The 25,122-nt window shown below is 48.4% G+C and overlaps 1 protein-coding gene across 1 annotated transcript in view; it reads right to left on the bottom strand.

The window, feature by feature from the left end:
* Positions 1–770: 770 nt before the first annotated feature.
* The window catches only part of LIX1 (limb and CNS expressed 1), a 52,261-nt gene continuing 27,909 nt past the window's right edge, over positions 771–25,122 (bottom strand). The window contains exons 3-6 of the mRNA XM_062212298.1: positions 17,013–17,153; positions 12,335–12,430; positions 3,599–3,676; positions 771–1,431 (exon numbers count right to left, since the gene is read on the bottom strand). Of these exons, the coding sequence (XP_062068282.1) occupies positions 1,144–1,431; positions 3,599–3,676; positions 12,335–12,430; positions 17,013–17,153 (603 nt within the window). The 3' untranslated portion in view covers positions 771–1,143. The remainder of the gene's footprint in view (positions 1,432–3,598; positions 3,677–12,334; positions 12,431–17,012; positions 17,154–25,122) is intronic.

The raw sequence follows: 25,122 nt of genomic DNA, 5'->3' as shown, positions 1-25,122 counted from the left end.
ATATTAGCCTGCATTTGCATTAACAAGAAGAAAAAGAAACTAAAATTGAGAAGAATTTTATTTAATTTGGGTTACTGGACTAAATTCAAATAATCCTTCTCATGTTGTAGCTGTGAAAATCCCCGTGAGCTCTTAAATTGGACACTGCTGTCTTTCTTAAATCTAAATGAGCAGGAATTATCTGATTGTTCCCCACCAGCTGATTGGCCAACAGAGATGGTCAAGTAGAGATGACAGTATCTTTTCCTTCCTTTAAGAAGATTCCAGTGCCTTAAAATTATTGATATACACTGGAGTTCCTCAATGCTTACGTTCTCGAACAACAAAATCAACTAAAGGTTCCTTCTCGTGTCTGGGAAATGAGTGAAATGCAAGCATTTTTGTTAGATGCTAATGATTTCTCAAAATGTATTAACCTTTAAATTTGCTAATTGAAAACAAAAATGATTGATTATAAGACTATAAAAACTGGATATTTATCCCCGCATATGGAAGAATGTGGGTCTTAAGAATTATTACAATGGCACTGTAAGCCACATGAAATTTATCTAACATTTCCATATTATTACCTCTTTAAGAACTTTGATAGTAGGGTTCCAGATAAAATCCCCACTGTAGCTTTGGATTATTCTTAGTAGAGCATAAGCTATCACTTAATTTACAAAGTTTAAGAAGGCTCTGGCTCTCATATATATATTTTAAAAAACAATCCATATTGTTTACTTAATACCAAGTAATTGTAAAAGTTCCTATCATGTTACTTCCCCTAGTCCTGGCTGCTGCTTTTTGAGGGTTGCTATCCTGGCCCATTCTTCGAAACACTCTATATAATCTAGCAAGGCACATGTCGCCAGGCTTTAGATGGAAACCAGGCTGGCAAACTTTTTCACATTGTTCTGTCTGCATCCTTCCAACCTGAGGTGGAGATACTGAGAGTGTGATGGAAGAAAATGCACTGAGTGGGATGCTGGGCCTGGTAAGAGACCAGCCACTGTCCTGTTCTGTGGGAAGAAGGGGTGGGGAGGATTTGTCTATCTGCAGGTAGTAGCTATCTAGGCCAGTGCCTCTGAGGCCCTCCAATGAGCTGCCTAATAATAGGGTCTGGCCTCTGACATCCTTGTGGGCCCCTGGGACCTGGCCTTGTTAATGATAGCCACACAAGGCCGTGAGGCTCAGCTGGTCATCACTGGGCGAGGACGTGTCAGGGTCGCTGTAGGTCTGAGTCAGGGCTAAACTCAGGATTTCTTTCTTTTCTTTGTAAAACCGCAGCTCTTGTCCAGCTTTCCTGGCTTCTTCCAACTGCCTCAGGGCTATTCGCAGCTCCTGGGAGAGAACTCCTGGTGACTCCCGCTCCTTCATGATCCAGTCCAGGGCCATGTGGCTGCGCATCTTTTCATCCAGGGAGTACTGGGAATAGTAGGAGATGACTTCCTGGGAGCCAAGAAAGAGAGTCCACCATGTGGGTTAAGAGCAACAAAGGCACGGCGAGTGCGGCCTCCCACGCTGCCCCCTGCCCAGCACCCGGTCGGGCTTACCAGCAACTCGGCCTCGCTGATGCTCTCAAGTGAAACCTTACGACAGCAGCAGGTGTTGTGGCACAGTGGGTTAAACCGCTGCTTGGGATGGCCACATCCCATATCAGAGCGCCTGGTTGCTCTGATGCTGATTCAGCTCCCTGCTAATGCGCCTGGGAGGCAGCGGATGATGGCTCAAGTACTTGAGTCCCTGCCACTCACATAGGAGACCCACAGGGAGCTCCTGGCTCCTGGCTTCATCCTGGTCCAGCCCTGGCTGTTGTGGCCTTTGGGGGAGTGAATAAGCAGATGGAATCTCCCCTCCCCCCCATTCTGTGTCATTCTGCCTTTAAAACAAATAAATCTTTGAAACAAGAGAGAGAGGGGGAGACAGAGAAACCCTATGATATACTTCTTCAGAGGAAATGAAGGGCTCAGGTAGTGGCACAGAGCAGCTCACTGCAGGCCAAGTGAGAAGGTGCCATCAGGAGGGACTCCGTAATGCCTCTGCGACAAAGCTCTGACACTGCTTTACACTCCTGTGAGAATGCTGTGGAGAGTGCCTCACTGATTCATGGAGCCCTTCCACCAGCATCTCCTTTGGCCACATGGAACGAGCAGGAAACAGCGATGCAGAGGGATTTGGGCAGGATGGGATTTGGTCTCATCCACCACAGAAAACAGGGGTTCTGAACTAGGCTTCGAGCCAGGACAGCCAACCTCCCAACTTGCACAAGCAAGATGACAGTCCAAGGAGCTCATGGCAACTATAGACAGAGCTCTACAGTTGCACTGTGAAATGCAGATGTTATCATTACTGGGATCGTACTGATAACTTCATGCTACACTATCTTCTACTTTCAGAAAAAATTAAAAGTTAGTGTCTACCTGTCAGTTCGTGCATGAACACTTTGCCAACACATTATAACATTGTATCTATGTCCCACCATTGGATCCTCTGGAATGGATGCATTGCTTATTTTTATTTCAATAACATATGGCATTTATTTATGACCTTAACAAATTAAAAACAATCATGGAAAAGTGTTTATAACCAACTGGGCATATTTCAAAGGGCTTTTATAAAATCAAAGGAAAAGGGGTAAAAAAAAAAACAGCCAATGCCAATGCCAGCTACTCATTTCTTTTCCATCTCTGACATTTTGAAAGCCAAACTTTCTAAGCAAAGAACAGCTACAAACTCTTGGAGCTGCTGCACATGGAAAAGTCTTTCACCCACCCTTGTCTTGCTAACTGATAGATGCTTTGTTCCTCACACAAAGTGCTGATAGGAAATTTTCAGAAATAAGCCGTCTTCTTTCTAATGGGAGGTAAAAGAGGGATGGATTGTGGAGGACCACAGGTGCAAACCACTGAATACACAGCACTTGCTATTATTGAGAGGTGTGAAAGTGCTTCTCAAAAGTCAGGAAAAGAGTAGTGAGCCCTTGTCTCTCAAAAAAGAAGGAAGAAAACGGAAAAGCTGGTCTAAGCAACAACAACAAAATGGGGTGAGGAGATGCTTGTCTACCTCTACAGACATTTCTGTTGTCCACCAGGCTCTTTGGGCAACAGTGGGAAACACCCTCCCGGTACAACCCGCCTGCCTTTCTTCAGTGAGCAGGTTCCGGAAACAGTGTGTTCTCAGATTTCTTTTTGTCCTGGCAGGTGTTAAGAGGGCACAGACTCAAAGAAGGCAGGGCAGGTGCGTGAAGCAGATGGAGGATTTTTAAAAAAGAATTATTTATTTGTTTGTTTTTTTTGAAAGGGAGAGAGAGAGAGAGAGAGAGGTCTTCCATCTGCTGGTTCACTCCCCAGATGGCTGCAACAGCCAAGTCTCGGTTAGGCTGAAGCCAGTAAGCACTATCCCCATCCAGGTCTCCTGTGTAGGTGTCAGGGAGGTGCAGCATTTGATTTGGACCCTGATTCCACTGTGCTGTTCCCCATCCTGTCTGCCATGGGAGTGGACCTCCCCATCAGTCCCGTGCCCAGCCAGCTTCCTGGGGGTCTGTTTGGCCAGTCCCTGCCTCCACGGGATGGTTGCCCTTGCTGAATAGGGCGCCATCTTGGTAGGCAGATCTCACCTGTCGGGAGCACTTCGTTTCACGAAGGGCCTTCAGGCTTCCGTTCCAGTGCAACAGCTGGAAAATGGTCATCAGCTCCTGCAAAACCCAAACATCGCCTCTCAGTGGTCCTGAAGCCGACATTCGCGTGAGCAAGAGCTGAGCAGGGCAAAACCTTGGCCCCAAACACGTCAGCTGAGTTGAAATCACGACGCTGCCGGAACTCCTTGGGGCTTTTCACAGACCAGAAGCCCCGGGTGTCTGGAACTTCCCACCTTTCCCCTCTCCTGTATTCATGCTGGTATAATGAAGTAACCAAATAATGGATTCACATCATTCTTTCTTTCTTTAAAATTTATTCATATGAGAGGCAGAGAAAGACAAAGACATCCCTGTCTGTTGTCTACTCCTAAATGCCCGCAACAACTGGGACTAGACCAGGCCAAGCCAGGAGCTAGGAACACAATCCAGGTCTCCCATGTGGGTGGCAGGTATCCAATTACTTGAGCTATCACCGCTAGGCCCAGGGTCTGCATTAGTGAGTCTGCATTAGTAGGAAACTGGACCCAGGAATCAAACCCAGACACTCCTTGTGGGATGTGGTTATCCTAACCACAAGGCTCAATGCCTGTTCCCTAAAAGCTGACTTTTTTTTTTTTTTTTGACAGGCAGAGTTAGACAGTGAGAGAGAGAGAGAGGGGGAGAGAAAGGTCTTCCTTCCATTGGTTCACCCTCCAAATGGCTGCTCCGGCCGGTGCACTGAGCCGATCTGAAGCCAGGAGCCAGGTGCTTCCTCCTGGTCTCCCATGCAGGTGCAGGGCCCAAGCACTTGGGCCATCCTCCACTGCCTTCCCGGGCCACAGCAGAGAGCTGGACTGGAAGAGGAGCAATCGGGACAGAACCAGTGCCCCAACCAGGACTAGAACCTGGGGTGCTGGCGCCGCAGGTGGAGGATTAGCCTAGTGAGCCGCGGTGCCAGCTGACTTTTATTCACTGTTTTTACCTCCACTTACTCAGGAAAAAGTTTTCATTATGAAAATTAAAAGATGCATATGCTTAGATTGCAGGTATCTTAAAATTATTTAGGAAAACTTAATGCTCTAAGATGGTGAGAAGAGCAAATAGTATTATTCTCAGGTCTAAAGTTGCCATTAGAATGAAGTGTTTTTCTTCTTTTCAGTCTGAGATCTGTTTGGGATTTTGTCTCTGTTCCTCCACACAGTGAACCTCTGAGAGCCCACAGAGCCCCCAGGAAAAGCAAAACTATTTGTTTTTGTTGATTAAAATAGACACAAATACCAGCTGAGTTGCTCCTTCTGCCCCCAAATGGAGACCCCACTGTCTCCTTGGGAAACAGAGTGAGGGGGTGGGGAGAGAAGGAAGAAAAGAGAGAGGGGGAGAGAGAGAAGGAAGGAAGGAAGGAAGGAAGGAAGGAAGGAAGGAAGGAAGGAAGGAAGGAAGGAAGGGAGAGAATGTGCTCCAGGAATTCTAAATTCTGTGAAGTGTTGTTAAAATAAAGGGCCCGTGTACAACGGTGCACTCTTACCATGTTGACTATTCGATTTAAAAATGTGCCCAGGGAGTCCACCTTGCTCATGTCTTCTCTCCTCCTTGTTCCTGTCCAGATTTTCACTCCGTGACATCACCATGCTAATTTGGAAAAGATGGCTTTGTTCCAGAAATCAAACCTTGGCTAATCTGGCTTTCACAGCTGTGCAACCAATCTTTCCATCAAAGCGGCCCCAGTGGCTCGGCGGGATAAATTTGTTCTGCTTTTCCCCCTGTTACCCCAAACCTCTCACCAAATGCCAAATACTTTCTGTTCCAACAAAGAACAGGACCTGTGATGTAACAGGATGGCCAATATTTGCAAATAAGAAATTTCTTTTGGGTTCATGTTTTTTAAAGAATCTACTTGAATTTTGTACTCTATTATATAGGTCCTTTTAAAAAAACAAACACACAGGGGCCAGTATTGTAGCATAATAGGTAAAGCCGCTGCCTGGGACTCCGGCATCGTATGTGGGAGCCAGTTGGTTTCCCAGCTGCTCCACTTCTGATCCAGCTCTCAGCTGATGGCCTGGGAAAAGCACTGGAGGGTGGCCCAAGTGCTTGGGCCCCTGCCACCCACGTGGGAGACCTGGATGAAGCTCCTGGCTCTTGGTTTCAGCCTGGCCCAGCACCAACCATTGCAGCCATTTTGGAGAGTAAACCAGTGGATAGAAGATCTCCTTTTCTCTCTCTGCCTCTTCCTTTCTCTATAACTCTGACTTTAAAATAAATAAATAAATCTTAAAAATAAATATAAAAAGAAAAAAAATATCATTATACTCTTCCACTGGACTACCCCCTATATACCAGGCCCAAATCTTTATGGAAAGTTGACAACCAAGAAAGCTATATTGGGGGCAGGTGCTTGGCCTGTGGTTAGGATGCCAGTTAAGATACCCTCATCCCGTATCAGGATGTCTAGGCTGAGTCCTCACTCTGACCCAGTTTCCTGCTCCCTGGAGGCAGCAGGTGATGATTTAAGTGCTTGGTTCTCTACCACCTATGCAGGAGGCCTGGGCTGAGTCCTGGGCTCCTTCCTTTTGCCTGGTCTAGTCCAGGCTTCTGTGGGCATTTGGAGAGTGAGCCAGGGAATGTGAGCTCTGTCTCTCAGATAATAAATAAAAATAAATAACAACAAAAAATAATCACACACCAGTTTTTGTTGTTGTTTTTGTGGCTTCTAATACCTGTCCTGGCGCTGTCTTAGCATCCTTGTGGCCCAGTTTGAGAAACAGTCTGCTGCTCTCAGGACTCTTAACCCCACCCTCTTGAAAGTGGTTGCCTGAAACATGAACTCTTCTTCCTCCATCATCTTGCTGGCTCTCATTCTTACTCACATGTTAAGTCCCCCTCCTCTGAAAAACTGCTGTCATTCCACCCGGCAACTAATCCTCATTCCCTCTGAGAATCCTGGGTTCCACTGCGAACGGAACCGGAAGCCATTCTCATGCCCCTTGACCGCCTCCCTCTTTGGAAAAACGTCCCCAGATGCACTTGAACTGCTGTTGCCTCCATGAGGGGCTCACCCCTGGCTGGTCTAAGCTTCTGTCCCATTACCAAGCGGTTTTGCATTAACACAACTCACTGCTGCTTCTCCTGCTCCCAAAGTCCCCTGGGGAGCAGGGGCTCCTTCCCACAGTCCGGCATTACGACCTAGCCAGTTTCCGTCCTCGGTAGCACAGTAGCCGCACCCTCATTTTACACAGCACAGCCCGGTATTTCCACGCACTGCCTGTGCCACTTCTTCATCTCCCCCCCTAAGACTGAATCATGATCTTCAAATCCTCCTGCTGTAACCGCTGCCATGTAAGGGCAGCACCCAGCCTCTTGTCTGTCTCCCTAGCCCAGGGTGTCCTTGCCTGTCCCGTATCAAAAGGAACTCACTGAATTGAGAGAGTCGTACGGCTGGCCTGACAAGGTTCTAATCGCTGGACTCCAGGAGTCATTTCCTTCCCCAGCTGATGGCCAGCGTAGTCCTGGGGTGGTTTGTGTAGGGGAATTCCAGGTCTGGGCAGAATGTCACTGCACCTGCACAACTCCTGGACCAACTGGAGCCCACACGGTCACCGTAAATTCCCTAAGGAGCGCAGCATCACTGACCCAGAGGAAGGTCACAGGCACCACTGACCAACCAGGAACTTGGGCACGAGCTGATTATGTACCTCTCAGCCCAATTTCAATCTATAGGAACTGCGCCCCTAAGTCCTCAGGGAGCCCTGGAATTCAGCACTAGCTGCCTGGCTCCTTGCTCTGCACTTTGCAATAAACACCTGCTTTCTTCCACCACCCTGATGTCAGATTGGCTTTCTGTGCGTTGAGGAAGCAGGCGGGGTTTGGGGGTTCTCTAGAGCAGCTCCTCCAACTAGTTTGTAAGGGGCGGCTGTCCGAGCTGTGGGCTCGGCCTGGGGAATCCCTGCACTGTTGCTACTGGCAGGCAGAGGCTCTGTGGACTCCTGTGAGGAACAGCGCCCTGGGGTCACCACGCCGCATTTTCCTCCCTCTCATTCTCTACCAGAGAAACCCTGGGGAGCCCGGCTTCATGAGTGAGGTGGCAGATGAAGGATTTAGGATGCGTGAGTGAAGTCACGCGTCCTCAGAGACTTTGATTTCATGGTTTGCATTAATTTTGAGTATTTAACGTATTATATTGGGATGACTGCTTGTCCTAGCAGCTCAGATGCTTGCATCCCACATCAGAGTGCCTGGGTTCAGTTTCTATTTCTGCTGTCTAATTCCACTTTCCTGTAGAGGCAGGCCCTGGGAGGCGGCAGGTGATGGCCCAAGTACTTGGGTCTCTGCCACCCACACAGGAAACTTGGATTGAGTTCCAGGCTCCCAGCTTTAGGCTGGCCCATCCCCATCATGGTGGGCATCTGGAGAGTGAACCAGCAGACGGGAGTGTTTTCTCTCTCTTTCTCCCCTTCTCCCTTTCTCTGCCTCTCAAATAAGAATAAGATAAAATAAAATAAAAGGTTGCACATAATATTATGTATCTTGATTGCTGAGTTTGTTCAATTTTATGCCTGTGACAAATGTCTCACTGGCCTAAGCCTAGTGTGGGCCCTTCTCCTGGGTTCACCTCAGGGACAAGCCTGGCTTTAAGGGTATGAGGCTCGGGCAGTCACCCAGGGCTCAGGACTTGACTTAATGCCCTGCTGTCTTGAAATTCTTAATACTTTTTGAAGAAGCACCTTTGCATTTTCACAATGCACTCAGCTCTGCAAATTAATGTAGCTGAACTTGATCAGCAAAAGCATTTTATTTAGTCATTCAGTTTAGATTTATTTATTTATTTTAAAGATGCAGAAAAGAGGGAGAGGTAGAATTTCCAACCACTGGTTCACTCTCCAGACAGCCACAACAACCAGGGCTGGGCCAGGCTGATGACAGGAGCCAGGATCTTCCTCCAGGTCTCCCAGTTCGGTGGCAGTGGCCCCAGCACCTGGGCCATCTTGCGCTGCTTTTCCCAGGCCATCAGCAGGGAGCTGGATGGGAAGTGGAACAGCTGGGTCACGAACCTGCACCTATATGGGTTGCTGGCGTTGCAGGCAGTGGTTCAACCCCGCTACACCACAATGCCAGCCCCAGCAAAAGCAGTTTAAAATCGAACCTGGGTCCAGTATTGTGGTTTAACCCACTGCCTAGTATGCCGGCATCCTATGTGAACACTGCAGTTCAAGTCTCGCCTACTCAGTTCAGATCCAGCTCCCTGCTGATGCTCATGGGGAAGCAGTGGAAAACGGCCCAAGTCCTCGGGTCCCTGACACCCCCAGGGAGACTTGCATGGAGCTCCTGGCTTCCTTTGACCTGGCCCAGCCCAGGCTGTTGTGACCATTTGGGGAGTGGATGGCAGATCTCTCTCTCACCTCCTCCCTCGCTGCTGCTCTGCCTTTCAAAAATAATAAATCTTTTTTTTTTTTTTTAAAAAAAAAAAAGGGAGGAAGAAGAAAAACAGAATCGAAGGAGAATTGAGCTGCGCATTTTCCTTCCTCTTCCAGGAAGACTGCAGTTGCAACTCTCTGCTTATAGCCCTCCTGGTTCCTTCTGCCATTCATTCCACTTAAAGGGACAACAACTGGGCCCTGTCCTCACGGCCTGCTGGGGTTGCCTCCTGCTAGAAGCAGTGTTTGACTTCCCGGCTACTTTGTGGGAAGAAAACGCTCCCCGCTTCGCTCTGGGACTCTGTCTGGGAGACTGGCTTGGTTCTGTGATTCATCAGATATAAGAAAAACAAACACTGTAAATGGAGAACTTGAAAAACAGGTGGGCACCATCTCCCCACCCAAGAGAATGGATTTAAGAGGAAATTTGTTTATGGGATGAGGTTTTAAAAGGCGACCTGGAGAATTTAGCAAAGATGTAAATAAACAACCCTGCCTTGGATTGCATTAGACTTCAGAATAAATATATTAACCAGCTTCAGTCAAAGTCGGCCTAGAACCTGACCTTGACAAGACCCAGGGACGAGGGCTGCTCACAGCCCTCCCCCGAGACGCAGGCACCTGGCATCCCTCCCACGAAGTGAAGGTAAGCAGAGGCCGATCACGTTTCCTCCCCAGGGCAGTCGGGAGACACCAGCCTTGCTTTTATACGGTGTGGCCGTGCATAGGCAGAGGCACACACACACATCTATCACCCAACCCGGGGTACTGCACCACTGTGTTGGCAGCAGGCGCAGCCTGGCCCTTGGTCAGTTCCCACGGTGTGCATGCACAGGCCGACGCCCGGAACCCAGGCCGCTGAGCGGTGTGCCAGGGTCTCAACAGGCGACCCAGGCCCCGCAGGAGGAAGAGGGATGTTTTTAGTGGACCCTCCTGGGTAGCCAGTATCCCTGCTCGGGGGAGGTGGCTGGAACTCCCTGCCCTCACGTTGTCCCCGTCCAGGACTCAGGCTCCAGTATGACAATGTGGGAAGCACCACTACAACAGGATTCAAATGATCGCTTCACATATTAAATGCCTCCCCTCAGACCACACAGGAAACAGCGCACAGCGCGGCCAGTGAAGTATTACTGAAGCGAGGTGAGTAGAGCCTTGTACAGCACTTGGAAGGAATTCTGGGAATTTTTTTTTTTAATCTTGCCTTGCACACCTTTGGCAGACTAACTAACCCAGCCCCATTCAAAACCATTCTTGATTTTTCTGAAGATAGCTACTGAATGGCATATAAGCTTCTGTGTAGGGGGGTAGGCAATGTTAATTTTATGCGGAGAAAAGTACGATATTCTTTAGATGGGGTGGGGAGGGAGGAATGAAATAACTTTCCTCTTTCCAGCAAGCATGATGCTCTACGCTTTATAATTGTCATGTTACGGGGCCGTGCTGTGGCTTAGCGGGTTAAGCCGACATCTGGGCGCCGGTTTGAGGTCCAGCTGCTCCACTTCCGATCCAGCTCTCTGCTATGGCCTGGGAAAGCAGCAGGAGATGGACGAAGTACTTGGGCCCCTGCACCCATGTGAGAGACCTGAATGAAACTACTGGCTCCTGGCTTTGGCCTGGCTCAGCCCTGGCCGTTGCAGAGTGGAACTTCTCTCTCCCTCTGCCTCTGCCTCTACCTCTCTGTAACTCTGCCCTCCAAATAAATAAATAAATCCTTTTTTTAAAAAAAGAAAGTCATATTTTTTAATTCTACAAAATGGGCACTATTATTCCAATTTTATAAGTGAGAAAATAGAATCTCAGAATGAGAAAGCTCTCTGGTGGCAGAAAGTAGAGCGGGCTTCACACACGTTCTTGAGTTTTTAAAAGTTTATGTTCTTCCCCCATGTCACACTCCCCTCTTCTACTTTTTTCTCCGTTTGAGTTTAGATAGTTACGGGGAAAAAAAAAAAGAGGGAGACATTCTCAGCACCAGCCTTCTACTCTGGAGCAGAGCCCTGAGCTGTTTTGTGCAGGGTAACTAAGCTGTCCACACAGCAAGTTCAGGGTAGAGACAGCTGTCAGGGAAGCCAGCCAGAGGCCTCTGGCATTTCAGTAACATCATCCCTCAGCAACAGGAGGGGATTTCAAGTCACTCATGGAAAAATGGAGTTAAAGATACGTTTATTTGGGTGTAAAATTTGAGGGGTAGGCACTTGGCACAGTAGTTAAAGCCACTGCTTGGGATGCCCATATTCCATCCCAGGGCGCTTGGATGAGGGGTGGGGTACTGAAGAGACACCCTGATTTAAAATGATGGATGGGAAGGTCGTGGCCACCTGAGAAATGGCTGGCTGACTGACTGGTCAGGAAGCATCAGGAAGGGACAGAGGGAATGTTTGCAAGTTGGTGCCCTGAGGCCTCAGCTGCAACACTACCAGAAGTCATTCTGCAAGGAACATTTTTGTTCATGAAATCGCTTCTTGGAATCAAACCATGTAGTCTATGATTACTTTTTGCAATCTGACACAACAAAATAGAATTTGGGGTGTAAAGACTCTTTGTTATTTTATGCATTGATTCCTACCAGCCTTTATGAGTTTGTTGTAAACACTGTTTACTATCCCTAACCTACTGAACATCGCAGGTTAGCCTGGCTTGGGCGAGAAACTTGCATTAGCTATGAGCGGGCAAAATGGTCTAATACAGAGTCCGTTTTATAACAACGAGTTGAACATCTCATGCAATTTACTGAACATGGTACTGGAAGTGACAACAGAACAACTGCGTAGCTACACCTCTGCATCATTGTGGAGTCAAAACTGTCCGCTGAACCACTGTTAAGTCAGGAGACGCCAGAAGCTTCTTGGCTCTAACGCTGCTTGTCAGCCATGGAGGAAAGAGGACGATTCGTCGCTCAACTGTCTTATTTGGTTGATGAAGGGGTGGCAGGTCTTGTTGAATAGAGACACCAGACCTGAGGGGGTTATTGTCAATGTGCACTTATGTAAGCACCTTTATCTATGATTTCTATGAATTAAGAATCTGAAGTCCAAACTGTTTGGTTTCGTTTAAGGGGAGCTTTATCTTGATAGCTGGCCTGTGGTGCTCCTCACCTGTTTGTTAGACGTAAGTCTTGCTTCCCCTAACAAAAGCAAAGATTGTGCCTCATTTGCTTGTTAGTGTTTGCCTACTGAGTTGTGGTGAAGGATGGACTACCGCGCTGTGCTCCAGGCAGGTTAGTGTTTTGAACACTAATTACTGTTACAGGAGATAGTGGTGAGGAGAGTTCCCCCAGGCCCCTGGATTGGGTCATCCAGTACTGGTGTGGCCGGAAGTCCGGCGGTACCTGAAACTCCAGCATGGTCTTCCCCATGTTTGTCTCCAGCATGTAGTGATAGGCTCCAATACTCGTGCCAGGATCGTCCGCGTCATCTAAAGTGCCCTGGGGACGGAAAGCAGAAAAGAAAACATCACTGCTTTTTCCTCCCTTTCTCCTGGCAGGCACAAATTAATCCCAAGGCCACACAGTAAGCCTATTGTGGGCCCAGCCGGGGGTGGAGCACCTTTTTTTCTGCCAAGGGCTGTTTGGATATTTATAACATCATTTGCAGGCCTTACAAAATTACTAACTTAAAAATTAGCTAGGTATAGATTATCAAATGTCGAGTCCTGCCTGTGGTTGCCTTGGCAGGGCCAGACCTGATGATTTCACGGGACTTAGACCGCCTGCGGGAGGCTCCCCAGACCTACACCATCGACCGCTGCACACCAAGCAGATAGACTCCCAAATCTCACCAGAGTAAAGAGGGCTCTGCAATCAATTTCAGTCTTTTGATTGGAGCACTAGCTGAGGGGCTGGCATATGACACATGGGTTAAGTTGCCACCTGCGACACTCTTAGGAGCAGCATCCCATATGAGCGGCGGTTCAAGTCCTGGCTACTCCTCTTCCCATCCAGGTCCCTGCTAATGCACTTGGGAAAGCAGCAGAAGATGGTTCAATTGCTTGAACCCCTGACACCCACTTGGGAGATACTGATGGAGTTCCAGGCTCTTGGCTTTGGCCTGACCCAACCCTGGCCTTTGTGGCCATTTGGGGAGTCAACCAGCAGATGGAAGATCTCTGTCTCTTCCTCTCTCTGTCTTGCCCTCTTTCTCTGTAACTCTGATTTCAAATAAGTAAAATCTTGAAAAAACAAGACTATTAGCTTATTATATGCTTGCTGATAAAATAATTACCCTGAAGTAGAAGTCTTTGTAGCACTGCACAGACTTTTTGTTGGTGGTGACTGGGAGGCCGGTGTGACTGCCCGCAAGGCCGCCTTCTTTGTTGCCCGTTGACATCTCGGGACACTGACCTTGCTCTGATTCCAATAATCACCAGGCAAGATCGTGAAACTCACACAGAAAGAATTCGCCAGTTGTGCAAACCATTCATATTTTATTGTCAGGATTCTTAATGGGAGCTTTCCATAATACACGGGTGTTCAGGCTGGAGTCACGGATCTTGGTTTTTATTTTTTCATTCCCACACCACTTACTCTTTAGGAAACAAGGTGGGTGGGTGATGGGGAGAAATGAGCTTGCCCCTCAACGTGGTTGCTCGGAGTGAGGCCGGGCCGCTGAGGCCCTGGAATGGTGTTCGTGCCTACCCTTCAAGATCCCACGGCCTGGGCTTCTTGGGAAGGTGGGCAAAGGTGACTGTGTGAGACTGAACAAGCAACTGCCCGCATCAGATAGCAGCAAATTTATAGCTTTTGAATGCAATCACATTAACGCACTGCTGCTGAAATATTTATGTTGGCTTTTTAAATATCTCAGAGGAATGCCATCCAGAAGCCTGTGGGCCATATTTATTCTCTTTCCTTAGAAATTTCCATGAAAAATGATAAATTACATTTACACGGAGGGCCCCTCCCCGCTCCTGAGTAAATTCCACACTTACATAAATCAGGCGTCATGTTCCTAACTTCTCTTCCTCCAAGGCACTTGAAATTTACAGGGCCGGAAAATAAAGGCTTCCTTTCATCCTCAGACCAGATCCAGAGCAGGGCTCCCGGCTCCCTCCCTGTCCAGTCAATCACTCCGCCTCGCCTGCTGCTTCCCCAGCTCTCCTCTAAATGATACAAGCCTTTACGAGGGAAAAGGGCCACTGGAAGCCTCAGACTGTCTCCTCCTTATCAGCGGGGCCTGCAGAGTGACAGAACGACTCTGGACAGGCTCAGGGAAGCAGAAGATGTTTCTTAGAGCAGCGATGCCCGTGTCACCAGCAAGCCAGAGGCGGCCGAGCCTTTTGGTGATGCCCGGTTCTCACACTGAGTGCACAAAGGGACGCACTGCCGCAGACCGGGCCCTAGGTTTCCTCCGTGGCTCGTATTTAGAGGGAATGGGATTGCAGTTGCAAAGTATTCATGGGATAAAAAGACTCTAGTCCCGGTTTGCAGACAAAACGTCTCACCTAAATTTCTAAGACAGCCTTCTTTGTTCTTAAAGCACTTTGCATTATGTTGTGTCCCTTGCAGAAACTGCCGAAGCCCTTTGGAAGGAATGCACAAGGCTGGCATTGTGGGGCGGTAGATGAAGCTGCTGTCTGTGACACTGGCATCCCATACTGGAACTCCAGTTTGAGTCCTGACTGCCCACTTCTGATCCAGCTCCCTGCTAACTGGGACAGCAGTGGAAGATGGCCCAAGTCCTTGGACCCCTGCCACTCCCATGGGAGACTCCGACGGAGTTCCTGACTCCTGGTTCAGCCTGGCCCAGCCCCAGCTACAGCAGATATTTGGGGAGTGAACTAGATAAAGGAAGATATCTCTCTCTCTTTGTCTCTCTCCCTTCCTTCTCTCTCTGTCACTTTGCCTTTCAAATAAATATTATTTTTTAAAAAGAAAGATATTAATTATGGTATTTTAAAAATTTTTTAAAAGATTTATTTATTTATTTGAAAGGCAGAGTTACAAAGAAGCAGAGGGAGAGAGAGAGAGAGAGAGAGAGAGAGAGCGCAAGATTCTCCATCTGCTGGTTCATTCCCCAGTTGGCCGCAATGGTGGGAGTTGCACCAATACGAAGCCAGGAGCCAGGAGCATCTTCTGGGTCTCCCATGCATGTGCAGGGGCCCAAGGACTTGGGCCGTCTTCTACTGCTTTCCCAGGCCATAGCAGAGAGCTGGATTGGAAGTGGAGCAGCTGGGACTGAAACTGGCACCCATGTGAGATGCCAGCACTGTAGGCTGCAGAAGTACCCCCTAAGTCACAGTGCACTGGCCCCTAATGATGATACCAACTTTTTTTTTTTTTTTTTTTTTTGACAGACAGAGTGGACAGTGAGAGAGAGAGACAGAGAGAAAGGTCTTCCTTTACCGTTGGTTCACCCTCCAATGGCCGCTGCGGCCTGCGCACCGTGCTGATCCGAAGCCAGGAGCCAGGTGCTTCTCCTGGTCTCCCATGCGGGTGCAGGGCCCAAGCACCTGGGCCATCCTTCACTGCACTCCTGGGCCATAGCAGAGAGCTGGCCTGGAAGAGGGGCAACCAGGAAAGAATCCGGCATCCTGACCGGGACTAGAACCCGGGGTGCCAGTGCCGCAGGCGGAGGATTAGCGTAGTGAGCCGCAGCGCCGGCCTATGATACCAACTTTGATCATTCTCTTAGCTAGAACAGATTGGCCATGTGGTTGTTCGCGTCTCAGAACAGTCTGTGTTTCCTTATAATACAGATTACAGGTCCCCGCCCGGGCAGCAGTGTCAGCACTCCAGTAGGCACCTCGGGATTTTAGGAGTAGTTGAACTGGGGGGACAGTGGGGCTGGTTTGTCACTAACGTAGTCCCCAGCTGCATGAGTTTTCAGGTCCTAAAGGAATCCATGCACCTCGAAAAGCACATAATTACATAAACCCATCAAGGTGGATCAAATGATCTACTGTGATGTAAAGATTGATGAATTATGATCCAGGGAAATTTAAGCACAGTTCTGAGATGTGGCATGTGAAACTAGTTCCCATATCATTACTTTTTTTAAAAAATATACTTAAAATTAGTTTTTAAGAAAATCAGAGTTGGCCGGCGCTGTGGCTTAACAGGCTAATCCTCTGCCTTGCGGCGCCGGCACACCGGGTTCTAGTCCCGGTTGGGGTGCCGGATTCTATCCCGGTTGCCCCTCTTCCAGGCCAGCTCTCTGCTATGGCCCGGGAAGGCAGTGGAGGATGGCCCAAGTCCTTGGGCCCTGCACCTGCATGGGAGACCAGGAGAAGCACCTGGCTCCTGGCTTCAGATCAGCGTGATGCGCCGTCCACAGCAGCCATTGGAGGGTGAACCAACGGCAAAAAGGAAGACCTTTCTCTCTGTCTCTCTCTCTCACTATCCACTCTGCCTGTCAAAAAAAAAAAAAAAAAAAGAAAAGAAAAGAAAAGGAAATCAGAGTTATAAATAGGAGAGACAGGGAGCTGGATCAGCAGTGGAGCAGCTGGGACAGGAACCAGTGCGCATATGGGATGCTGATACTGTCGTGGAGGCTTCACCTGCTACACCACAACACTGGCCCATATTTTGTGATTTTCAAGGCAAGCATTTTGTTTGCTGAAAATTAAGGATTTAATGAATAAAAGTTAAACTTTTGTAGTTCTTTAATATTTAAATTTTTTTATTTTATTCAAAAGGCAGAGTGACAGAGACAGAGGGACAGAGACAGATGGAGAGAGAGCTTCAATTTGTCGGTTCATTCCCTAAATGCTCAGAACAGCCAGGGTGGGGCAGGGCCAAAACCAGGAGTCCAAAACTCCATCTAGGTCTCCCTTGTAGGTGGCAGGGATCCAAGAACTTGAGACATCATCTGCTGCCTTCTCGGGTGGGCGTTAATTGGAAGCTGGGTTGGAAGCAGAGTAGTCAGGACTTGAACCAAGCACTCAGAAATCGGTTATGGGGTGCGGGTGTCCCAAGCGGAGACTTACCCACCATGCCATATAATTCTTAAAGCATTTGCTCACTTTATCATCTCCAAGATCCAAATGCCCCTAGTGGTCTCAGTACTCACGCTGGTGGAAGCCACGGCTTCCTGGACACTTTCCATAATGAACTCCTTGGTGATCCTGCGAGAGGGCAGCTCGTTGAAGAGGGAGTTGATTAGGGCCACTTTGGCTGCGTCTCGTCTGGCCTCAGCTCTACTTAAGCAACACTTGAGATGGGAAAGAGAACAGGAGTTATTAGAGGAGCCAGGATCTCGCCATCTCGTCCTGGCATCAACAGCCTCGGCACCAAATATCTCATTCATACATTTGCTGTCAGTACCTATTATTTCCTGCACATCGCTCAACTCCCCTAAAGATCACACTGACTTTGTGAGCTCTGGAGCCCATTCAAATGTCTTCAGTTGCATTTTTGTCTAAGTCGTTGTTTCGCAGTCATGGAATTCCCACTGTGTACCAGGGACTTTGCCTCCTATGCTAATAAGCAACCATAGCATTAGGTGTAGCTCCTACTGTGTGCTGGGTAATTTACCCTCGTACTCAGGATTGTCCTCAAATCCCTGTTTCAGACCAAAAAAAAAAAAAAAAAAGAAAATGCAAGAAAAGAATCTAAGTGAAAGTGGAGACACTTGCGACAATGATGAAGCTCACGGGTTCTGGAATCAGACTGCTTGGGCTCAAGCCCCAGTGCTGGCATTTGTGAGCTGTAAGACCTTGGGCAAATTAATCAGTCTCCCTGTTCCTCAGTGTCCCCTCTGTGCAGTGGACATCACAGCAGGGCTGAGGTTAGGAGCAACTCACCAATACGGCTGAATCACTGAGACTATCCGGCACAACCACGGCGCTCCTTCACGGGCACCTCGGCTTACACACTTCTACTTCTGGCTTAGTTCAAGGGCACTGCTGTCAATGTCTATGGTTGCTGCTTTTCCAGCCTTTGTCCCCTACCTTCCTTCAGGTAACAGTTGCCCGAGCACCTCTAGGATTCCCCCTTCTACCTTGTTCTTAGTCTATCTGGTTTGGGTCAAATACATTCCATCGACTTTCTTGGAACCAAGGACTCTAGGCAGCCCCTGACGAGTAACTTGTGGAAGTGTGGCTCTCCCAAATGTAATATTGCTGTCCATCCTCCTGGCCCGGCTTCCTGTTGGCTGAGCGGGGGCTGATCCATACACCCATTCTTTTCTGTCCTCCCTTTTTATCTTTTTTTTTTTCTCTTTCTCTTTTCTTCCTTTCTCTCTCCCCTTCCTCCCTTTTTTCCTTCTTTCTTTCCTTTCTGCCTTCCTTCCTTCTTTCCTTCCTTCCTTCCTTCTTTCCTCCCTCCCTCCCTCCCTCCCTTCCTTCCTCTTTATCTCTCTCCTTTCTTTCTTTTAAGCTTATTTATTGAGGCCAGCATTGTGGCATAGCAGGTAAAGCCACCATCTGCGGTGCCGGCATCCCATAGGGACATTGGTTTGAGGCCTGGCTGCTGCACTTCCAATCCAGCTCTCTGCTATGGCCTGGGGAAGCAGTAGAAGATGGCCCAAGTCCTTGGGCCCCTGCACCCACATGGGAGACCTAGAAGCTCCTGGCTCCTGGCTTTGAATGGGCTCAGCTCTGGCCATTGCAGCCATCTGGGGAGTGAAGCAGTGGATGGAAGCCCCCCACCCGGCTCTGCCTCTCTGTGTAACTCTGCCTTTCAAATAAATAAATAAATCTTTTAAAAATAGACTTATTTATTTATTTATTTGAAAGGCAGACTGACGGGGGGGGGGGGGGAGTGAGAGAGAAAAAGAGAGAGAGAGAGAATAGCTCTTTTCTTCCTCAAATACCCACAACAGCTGAGACTAGGACAAGCTGAAGGCAGGAGCCAGCATCTCCACATGGGTCTCCCATATGGATGGCAGGAACTCAAGCAGTTCTGCCTCCCAGGTGAATTAGCGGGAAGTTGGATCAGGAGCAGAGCAACTGACACTGGAACCAGCATTCCCACAGGGATGCGGGAGTCCCAAGGGGTTATTTATCCATTGTCTGCCATCCTGTCTCTTTTCTTGACAGCTAACAACCACCACACTTCGTGTTCTGACTTGGTGTGGACTCTGAGTCCACGCAGGGAGGTATGAAAACTGGGCTGTCCCTGGAGCACACGGCACCTTCTGGAGAGCACCTGGACTAAGTCCTCAACTCCAGGTCTCCTACTGGGAAACCAGTCCCAGGAGGAGAAGCCAGGGCCCAAGCATGGCTAATGGGGTCACCAGGCACACCAGGCTGCCACTCGCTGGCCACAACACTTGGACTGCCTGAACCATGGGAGCTAAGGTCCTCACTGGACTAATACGGAGGGGTGGGGGTGGGGGTGGGGCAGAGCTAGGCTCTCCAGGCCCCAAGGCTCCTACGACCTAGAAGGCACGATTGTCAGAGTCAGTACGGCTTGGGGGCTGCAATGAACCAAGAGGGCCATCACCAAAGCTCACACTCACTTTGTAGCTTCACAGCTCTGTGCCACTCCCGGGGAGAAGCCCAAGCCCCCGACTCACTTTCAGCACTGGCTCAACGCGGACTCTCTCTGCCTTGTCCTAGGAACAGTCTCCGGCCCTCCAAAGGCCTTCCTCTCCTCCCCAGCTCCACAATCTCAGCTTGAGTTCTCTGATCAGGCTCCAAGTCCCCCTCCCTCCCCCTTCCCCCACCAGGGATGTTCCCTGCAAACCGCCTTGCAGTGATCCTTTCTCCCCCACCCTCTCTCCCTTGTACATTTCCTGAGCATCCTGCATAGATCCTGGGCCAGGGGCAGCACTTGGAGGAGCTCAATGTGGATGAACTAACTGCAAGGCTTTGAAATGGCAAGAGCATTAGTATTGAAGAGAATGGAAAACTATATCAAAGCAGAAGAATAAAAGGCAGAAGGAACGATTTTAACTGTGCAACCAAGACTGATTTTCCATGTACCCTTTAAATGAAGGCTGGAACTCAAGTTCTAAAATGTACATGGAAAGTAGTTTGGGATTTTTCTCTTTGGTGTTGAATGACAAAGAAGAAGGCTTTGGGCAGCTTTAGGCATCAAGGCCATTCAAAGTTTGGGTCTCTTCCAAGGCGTATGGGGTCTGAGCAAGTAGGAGGCTTTGTATTATGGGCGTGGCTGGGGACTTCAGTGGTCCTTCTGGGAAGCTTTTCCTGATCACTCCCAAGGTCAGGCTGCTGCAGAGGCACTGACCACACTGCAACGGAACTGTTTGTTGGTACTCCCTATGTGAGCATTCCATCTTAGTTTGTTGAATGAATAACTGAATACAGCCTAGGAAACTAGACAACAAATCACTAAGGCACTGGATAGAATGCTTGGAAAACCCATTTAAAGACAAGGATGAAAGATACAGATACAGATCTCTCTCTCTCTCTCTCTCTCCCCCCCCTCCCTTCCCTCCCTTCCTCCTTTCCTCCCTCTCCCTCTCTCTCTCCCTCTCCCTCTCTCTCTCCCTCTCCCTCTCTCTCTCCCTCTCCCTCTCTCTTTCTCCCTCCCTCCCTCCCTCCCTCCCTCTCTCTCTCTCTTTCTTTCTTTCTTTCTTTCTTTCTTTCTTTCTTTCTTTCTATTTATTTGAAAGGCAGAGTTACAGACAGAGAGAGGGACAGGCAGAGAGAGAATCTTCTATCCACTGGTTCACTCCCCAGATGACCGCAACGGCCAGAGCTGGGCTGATCTGAAGCCAGGATCCAGGAGCTTCTTCAGGGTCTTCCATGCAGGTGCAGGGGCCCAATCACTTGGGTCATCTTCTACTACCTTCCCAGGCCATAGCAGAGAGCTGGATCGGAAGTGAGGCAGCTGGGACTCAAACTGGTATCTATATGGGATGCCGGCACTGCAAGTGGTGGCTTAACCTACTACATCTTAGCACTGGCCCTAGATTCAGACTTTTTATTAAAAAAAATATATATATATATAAAAACAAAAGGATTGGGGGCCAGCGTTGTGGTGTAGAAGGTTAAGCCGCTGTCCACAGTGCCGGCATCCCATATGGGCACTGGTTTGAGTCCTAGCTGCTCCACTTCTGATCCAGCTCCCTGCTAATGTGCCTGGGAAAGCAGCAGGAGATGGCCCAAGTCCTTGGGCCCCTGCAACCATGTGGGAAACCCAGAAGCACCTGGCTCCTCGCCTCAGCCTGGCCCAGTATAGGCCATTGTGGCCATTTGGGGAGTGAACCAGCAAATGGAATCTCTCTCTCTCTGTAACTCTTTCAAATAAAATAAATAAACCTTTTAAAATAAAATGAGTCTCATTTACACACTGAGATGATCTTTCCTTTTTTTTTTTATGACCCGAGTGTGGGATATATTTGCTTTTCTTCAGAAAGTCAGTTCCCTACTGAAAAGCAGACAAGCGTTTTCAAGTAGCACCTGACAGCTCTAGGTGCAGCTCATTGTAACAGGACATGGCTTTACCAAATCTACACTAGAGCTCTGGGGGTTTAGAATTTAGGGAATTGGGTTCAGATCTAATTGGTGCACTCTTAAGAAACAAATTTCTATCTAAACAATAACAACTTAAACCGTCTTTCATAGAGAGAGAGAACTGGTAAACACGACTCAGATAAAAGAAGCTATCTATTTTAAATAAGGCCAGCTAAGTACTAGATCAAAGGCGCCCCGTACATTTACAGCCAAATGGCACTGTTTCCAAGATCAAAGTGCAGCCCGCTGAGAGGACAAAAAGCCTTTACCCAGAAAGCAGGAAAAAGGGCTAGGGAGACTTAACCAATATCAAGATTTTAAAGCAGACACATGTCTTTACTTATTTTATTGTTTCAATGCACAGAATCCTCGCCTAAAATGGAGGAGAAAGTGTACCAATTAATAAGTACATAAAATAAAACAAATTCTGAGCCATCAAAGGGCTTTCCCTGCTATTATTCTTTGCATTTCTGAAAGACAAGTACTTCAAAATGTCTATAATGTTAACCAGCCGCTTTCTTTTAAATTCTGGGACTACAAATCGAAGCCAGAAATGGCTGAAGAATTTCTCTAGGGCTCTTTTAATGGGATGTCTCGACCCAGAAGAACTTTCTCCTTGGGCAAGAAATTTAGCCAAGAAACCACGTCCTTGGCATCTCTAAATCTGAGCCTGGTGCTGTTGCAAGTACAGGCCCTGCCAGTGTTAACCATCAAACAGTGGGAAACACTGTAGGAAAATAAAATACGGTAAGTGACAGGACATTTTATTGGTGTCCAGACTGGTCGTCAAAGACAGTTGGGGAGTGAGTGAAGTATGATGTTATTTCAAAGCAACTTCCTGCTACAACTGGACTTCCCAGGTTGTATGGCTTATTCTTGCTGTTTTGCAGCCCGATCTCAATCATAAATACAGATTTGTAAACCACGCCTTCTCCCCTCGCCGCTCTTGCTTGTGAATATAGAGAGACAACTTCTGTCCTTTGCACTTTGTGAAAGTGCAGAGCTGGAATATTTAATAGCCGAGCTTTTACCAAAGTCAGCTGTGGAATTCTCAGGCATGTGGAGCCACATGTTTTCCAAGTGGCCAGCAGACCCCACTCAGACATTTATCTTGATGCTCACATGCCTTTCATTTGCTGCTAGATTATAAACTGCCCTCATCATTTGAATTTGAATAATCTAAAATTAAAGCAAAAAAAAATAAAGGCAAACTGTGGGGTGTTGCTCAGGAAAGCTATTGGAGGCAGTGGAGCCAGGCAGGCATTTGGCCTAAGGGTTAAAGGCACAGGGTTGGTATATCCGTGTTCTACATGTGCAGGGTTTGCCACCTGCGTCCAGTTTCTAATGCCAGCTCCCTCTAAATGCACACTATGGGAGGCAGCAGGTAATGGCTCAAGTAGTTTGGTTCCTGCCACCCACGTGGGAGACCCTCATTGAGTTCTGGCCTCCCGGCTTTGGCTGTTGCGAACATTTGGGAAATGAAGCAGCAGATGGGAGATCTCTCTATCTCTCAAATAAATAATAAAATACACAACGTTAAAACAAACAAGGGAAGTGAAGCCGTGGTAGTCAGCCTGTGGCGTGTGCCCTGTGATTCCTCCCCACTGGGATTCACCCCCTTGCGCAGTCTCCCACCCCAACCATTCTGTGAAACCAGCAGAATCCGGCAGGAGCAATGAGATGTCACTCTTGATAATAAGCTACTGTGACTGTCTTGGTCCCATGACCTTCTGTCCAGGTCCCTTGTACAGAGTAATGTCAGCTGCCACATGGTGAGCCGTCCTACGGAAAGACCCCCATGGCCGGGGACAACGCCTTCTGCTTATGGCCAACTGAGCGAGCCCGGAAGCTGATGGTCTGGTCTCAGTCAAGCCTGCCGCTGAGTGCAACTCCAGCCAACAGCAACCTCCAGGAAGCCCTGAGCCAGAATGGCCCAGCTAAGCTGTGCCTAGATTCCTGCTCTTCAGAAACTGCTGGACAATAAATGTTCGCAAGTTTTGAGGCAGTTTGTTAGGCAGCAGTAGTTAACCATTACGAAGGCTTTGCTCACAGCAGGCAATGAGGAACTCTCCCATATACCCTGAATGGAGCACTCCTTAACACTACTCGTTGTTGACGCTATGTCTTTGGCATGGTGCTAAGTACTTCAAGTTGATTATCATGTGTCGTTATGGCAACAATCCTATGATGTGGGTTTGGTTGTTATCTGTATTTAGCAGGTGGGAAAATAGACACTTAAGGAACTTATGTATCTCAAGGTCATGCAGCTTAAAAAGTAAACCAAGCAAGATTAACCCACAGGTCTATCTAACACTGTGCTCTTTTCTCTCCTCATAGAGATCATCACCCATATATCATTTGGCTGAGGTCACACAGCATTTCTTACATCAGTATAGTACCCTAGACAAAGCTCCAGCTCTGATATTCCATGTGCTGTTTATTTATTTGTTTGCGTAGCAGAGAGACAGAAAGGAGGAATGGTGGAGAGAGAGAGAGAGAGAGAGAGAGAAGGGGGGGGGGTTGCTCCACCTGCAGGTCCACTTCCCAAATACCCACAATTGCTGGGGCCAGGCCAGGCCAAAGCCAGGAGAGCAGAACTCAGTCCAGGTCTCCCTTATGAGTGGCAGGGACTCAACTAGTTAAGCAATCACTACTGCCTTCCAGGGTTTGCATTAGTGGAAAGCTAGAATTAGGAGCTGGAGCTAGGAATCCAAACCAGGCACCCTGACTGGCCTGTGGGCATCTTAACTGGTGTTTTAAAGGCTAGGCTATCACCCTCCCCGTCAGGAGTTATTTGATGTGAGACTCCAAAATTTCTCTTCCCATCCCTTCATGACAAATGTGGTTTTATGGAGAACAGGAGGCCAGGGAGGATGGTGAGAGCTGAAGTGAGGAATGTGCTGATAATTATCTTAATATCCTTCTCCCTCCCCTTGCTTTCCTTCTGATGCTTCCCTGGGCTCCAGGGGAGGGAAATGAGAGCTAGCAAGGCCAGATGTGACCAGACCTGAGATCAGATGTCATTTTCTATTGGAAGAGTCTCCTTCCAGCTCCAAGGGCTCTCCTGAGTAGGGGGCCCAGAGAGTTTGTGGAATTCTACCACACAGGATAGCTCAACAATTTTAGCAGGCATTCGATGAGTCTTCAAGAGTAAACATCGTTTATATTAAATAGCAGCAGCTTTAGTGGAAAATAAATTCCCCCCAAGATCAGCTCCTTCTGGCCCTGTGAATCTGGTGTGTGGATTACCAGCAAGCCACCAGGCACCCGCAGGGAACACTATGATCACCAGCAGGCCCAGGCCAGGAGCTTGGCTCTGTTGTTCAGGACCATAGCTGTCCGTAGCGTGATCACTTCCAAGTTCATCAAACTTGTGAATCCTGGGGTCCCACCTGACCTCCTGAATCAGCCTCTTCAGATGCATCTTGTGGGGTCCTTTCCAGGGATTCTGAAGCAGGCGGACCTCAGACTGCTTTTAGAGGACAGTTGCTCCTGTCTGTCAATGTTGTGTCTCAGTTCTTCCTTTGTAATTTTTAAGAAAATTTTGTTTGAAAGACAGAGAGAAACAGGAAGAGAGATTTCCCATCCAGTGGTTCACTCCCCAGATGCCTGCGACAGCTGGGGCCAGAATGAAGCCAAGAGCCGGAAACTCAATCTGGTTCTCCCAAATGAGTGGCAGTGACTCACAGCTCAAGTACTTGAGCCATCATCTGCCACCTCCCAGGGCTTACATTAGCAAGAAGCTGGATCAGAATC

Source organism: Lepus europaeus, chromosome 15 (genome assembly GCF_033115175.1).
Source record: "Lepus europaeus isolate LE1 chromosome 15, mLepTim1.pri, whole genome shotgun sequence".
NCBI classification, from domain to species: domain Eukaryota; kingdom Metazoa; phylum Chordata; class Mammalia; order Lagomorpha; family Leporidae; genus Lepus; species Lepus europaeus.
Note: the sequence above shows the minus strand (reverse complement) of the source record. Positions and strands in the feature narration are given on the sequence as shown.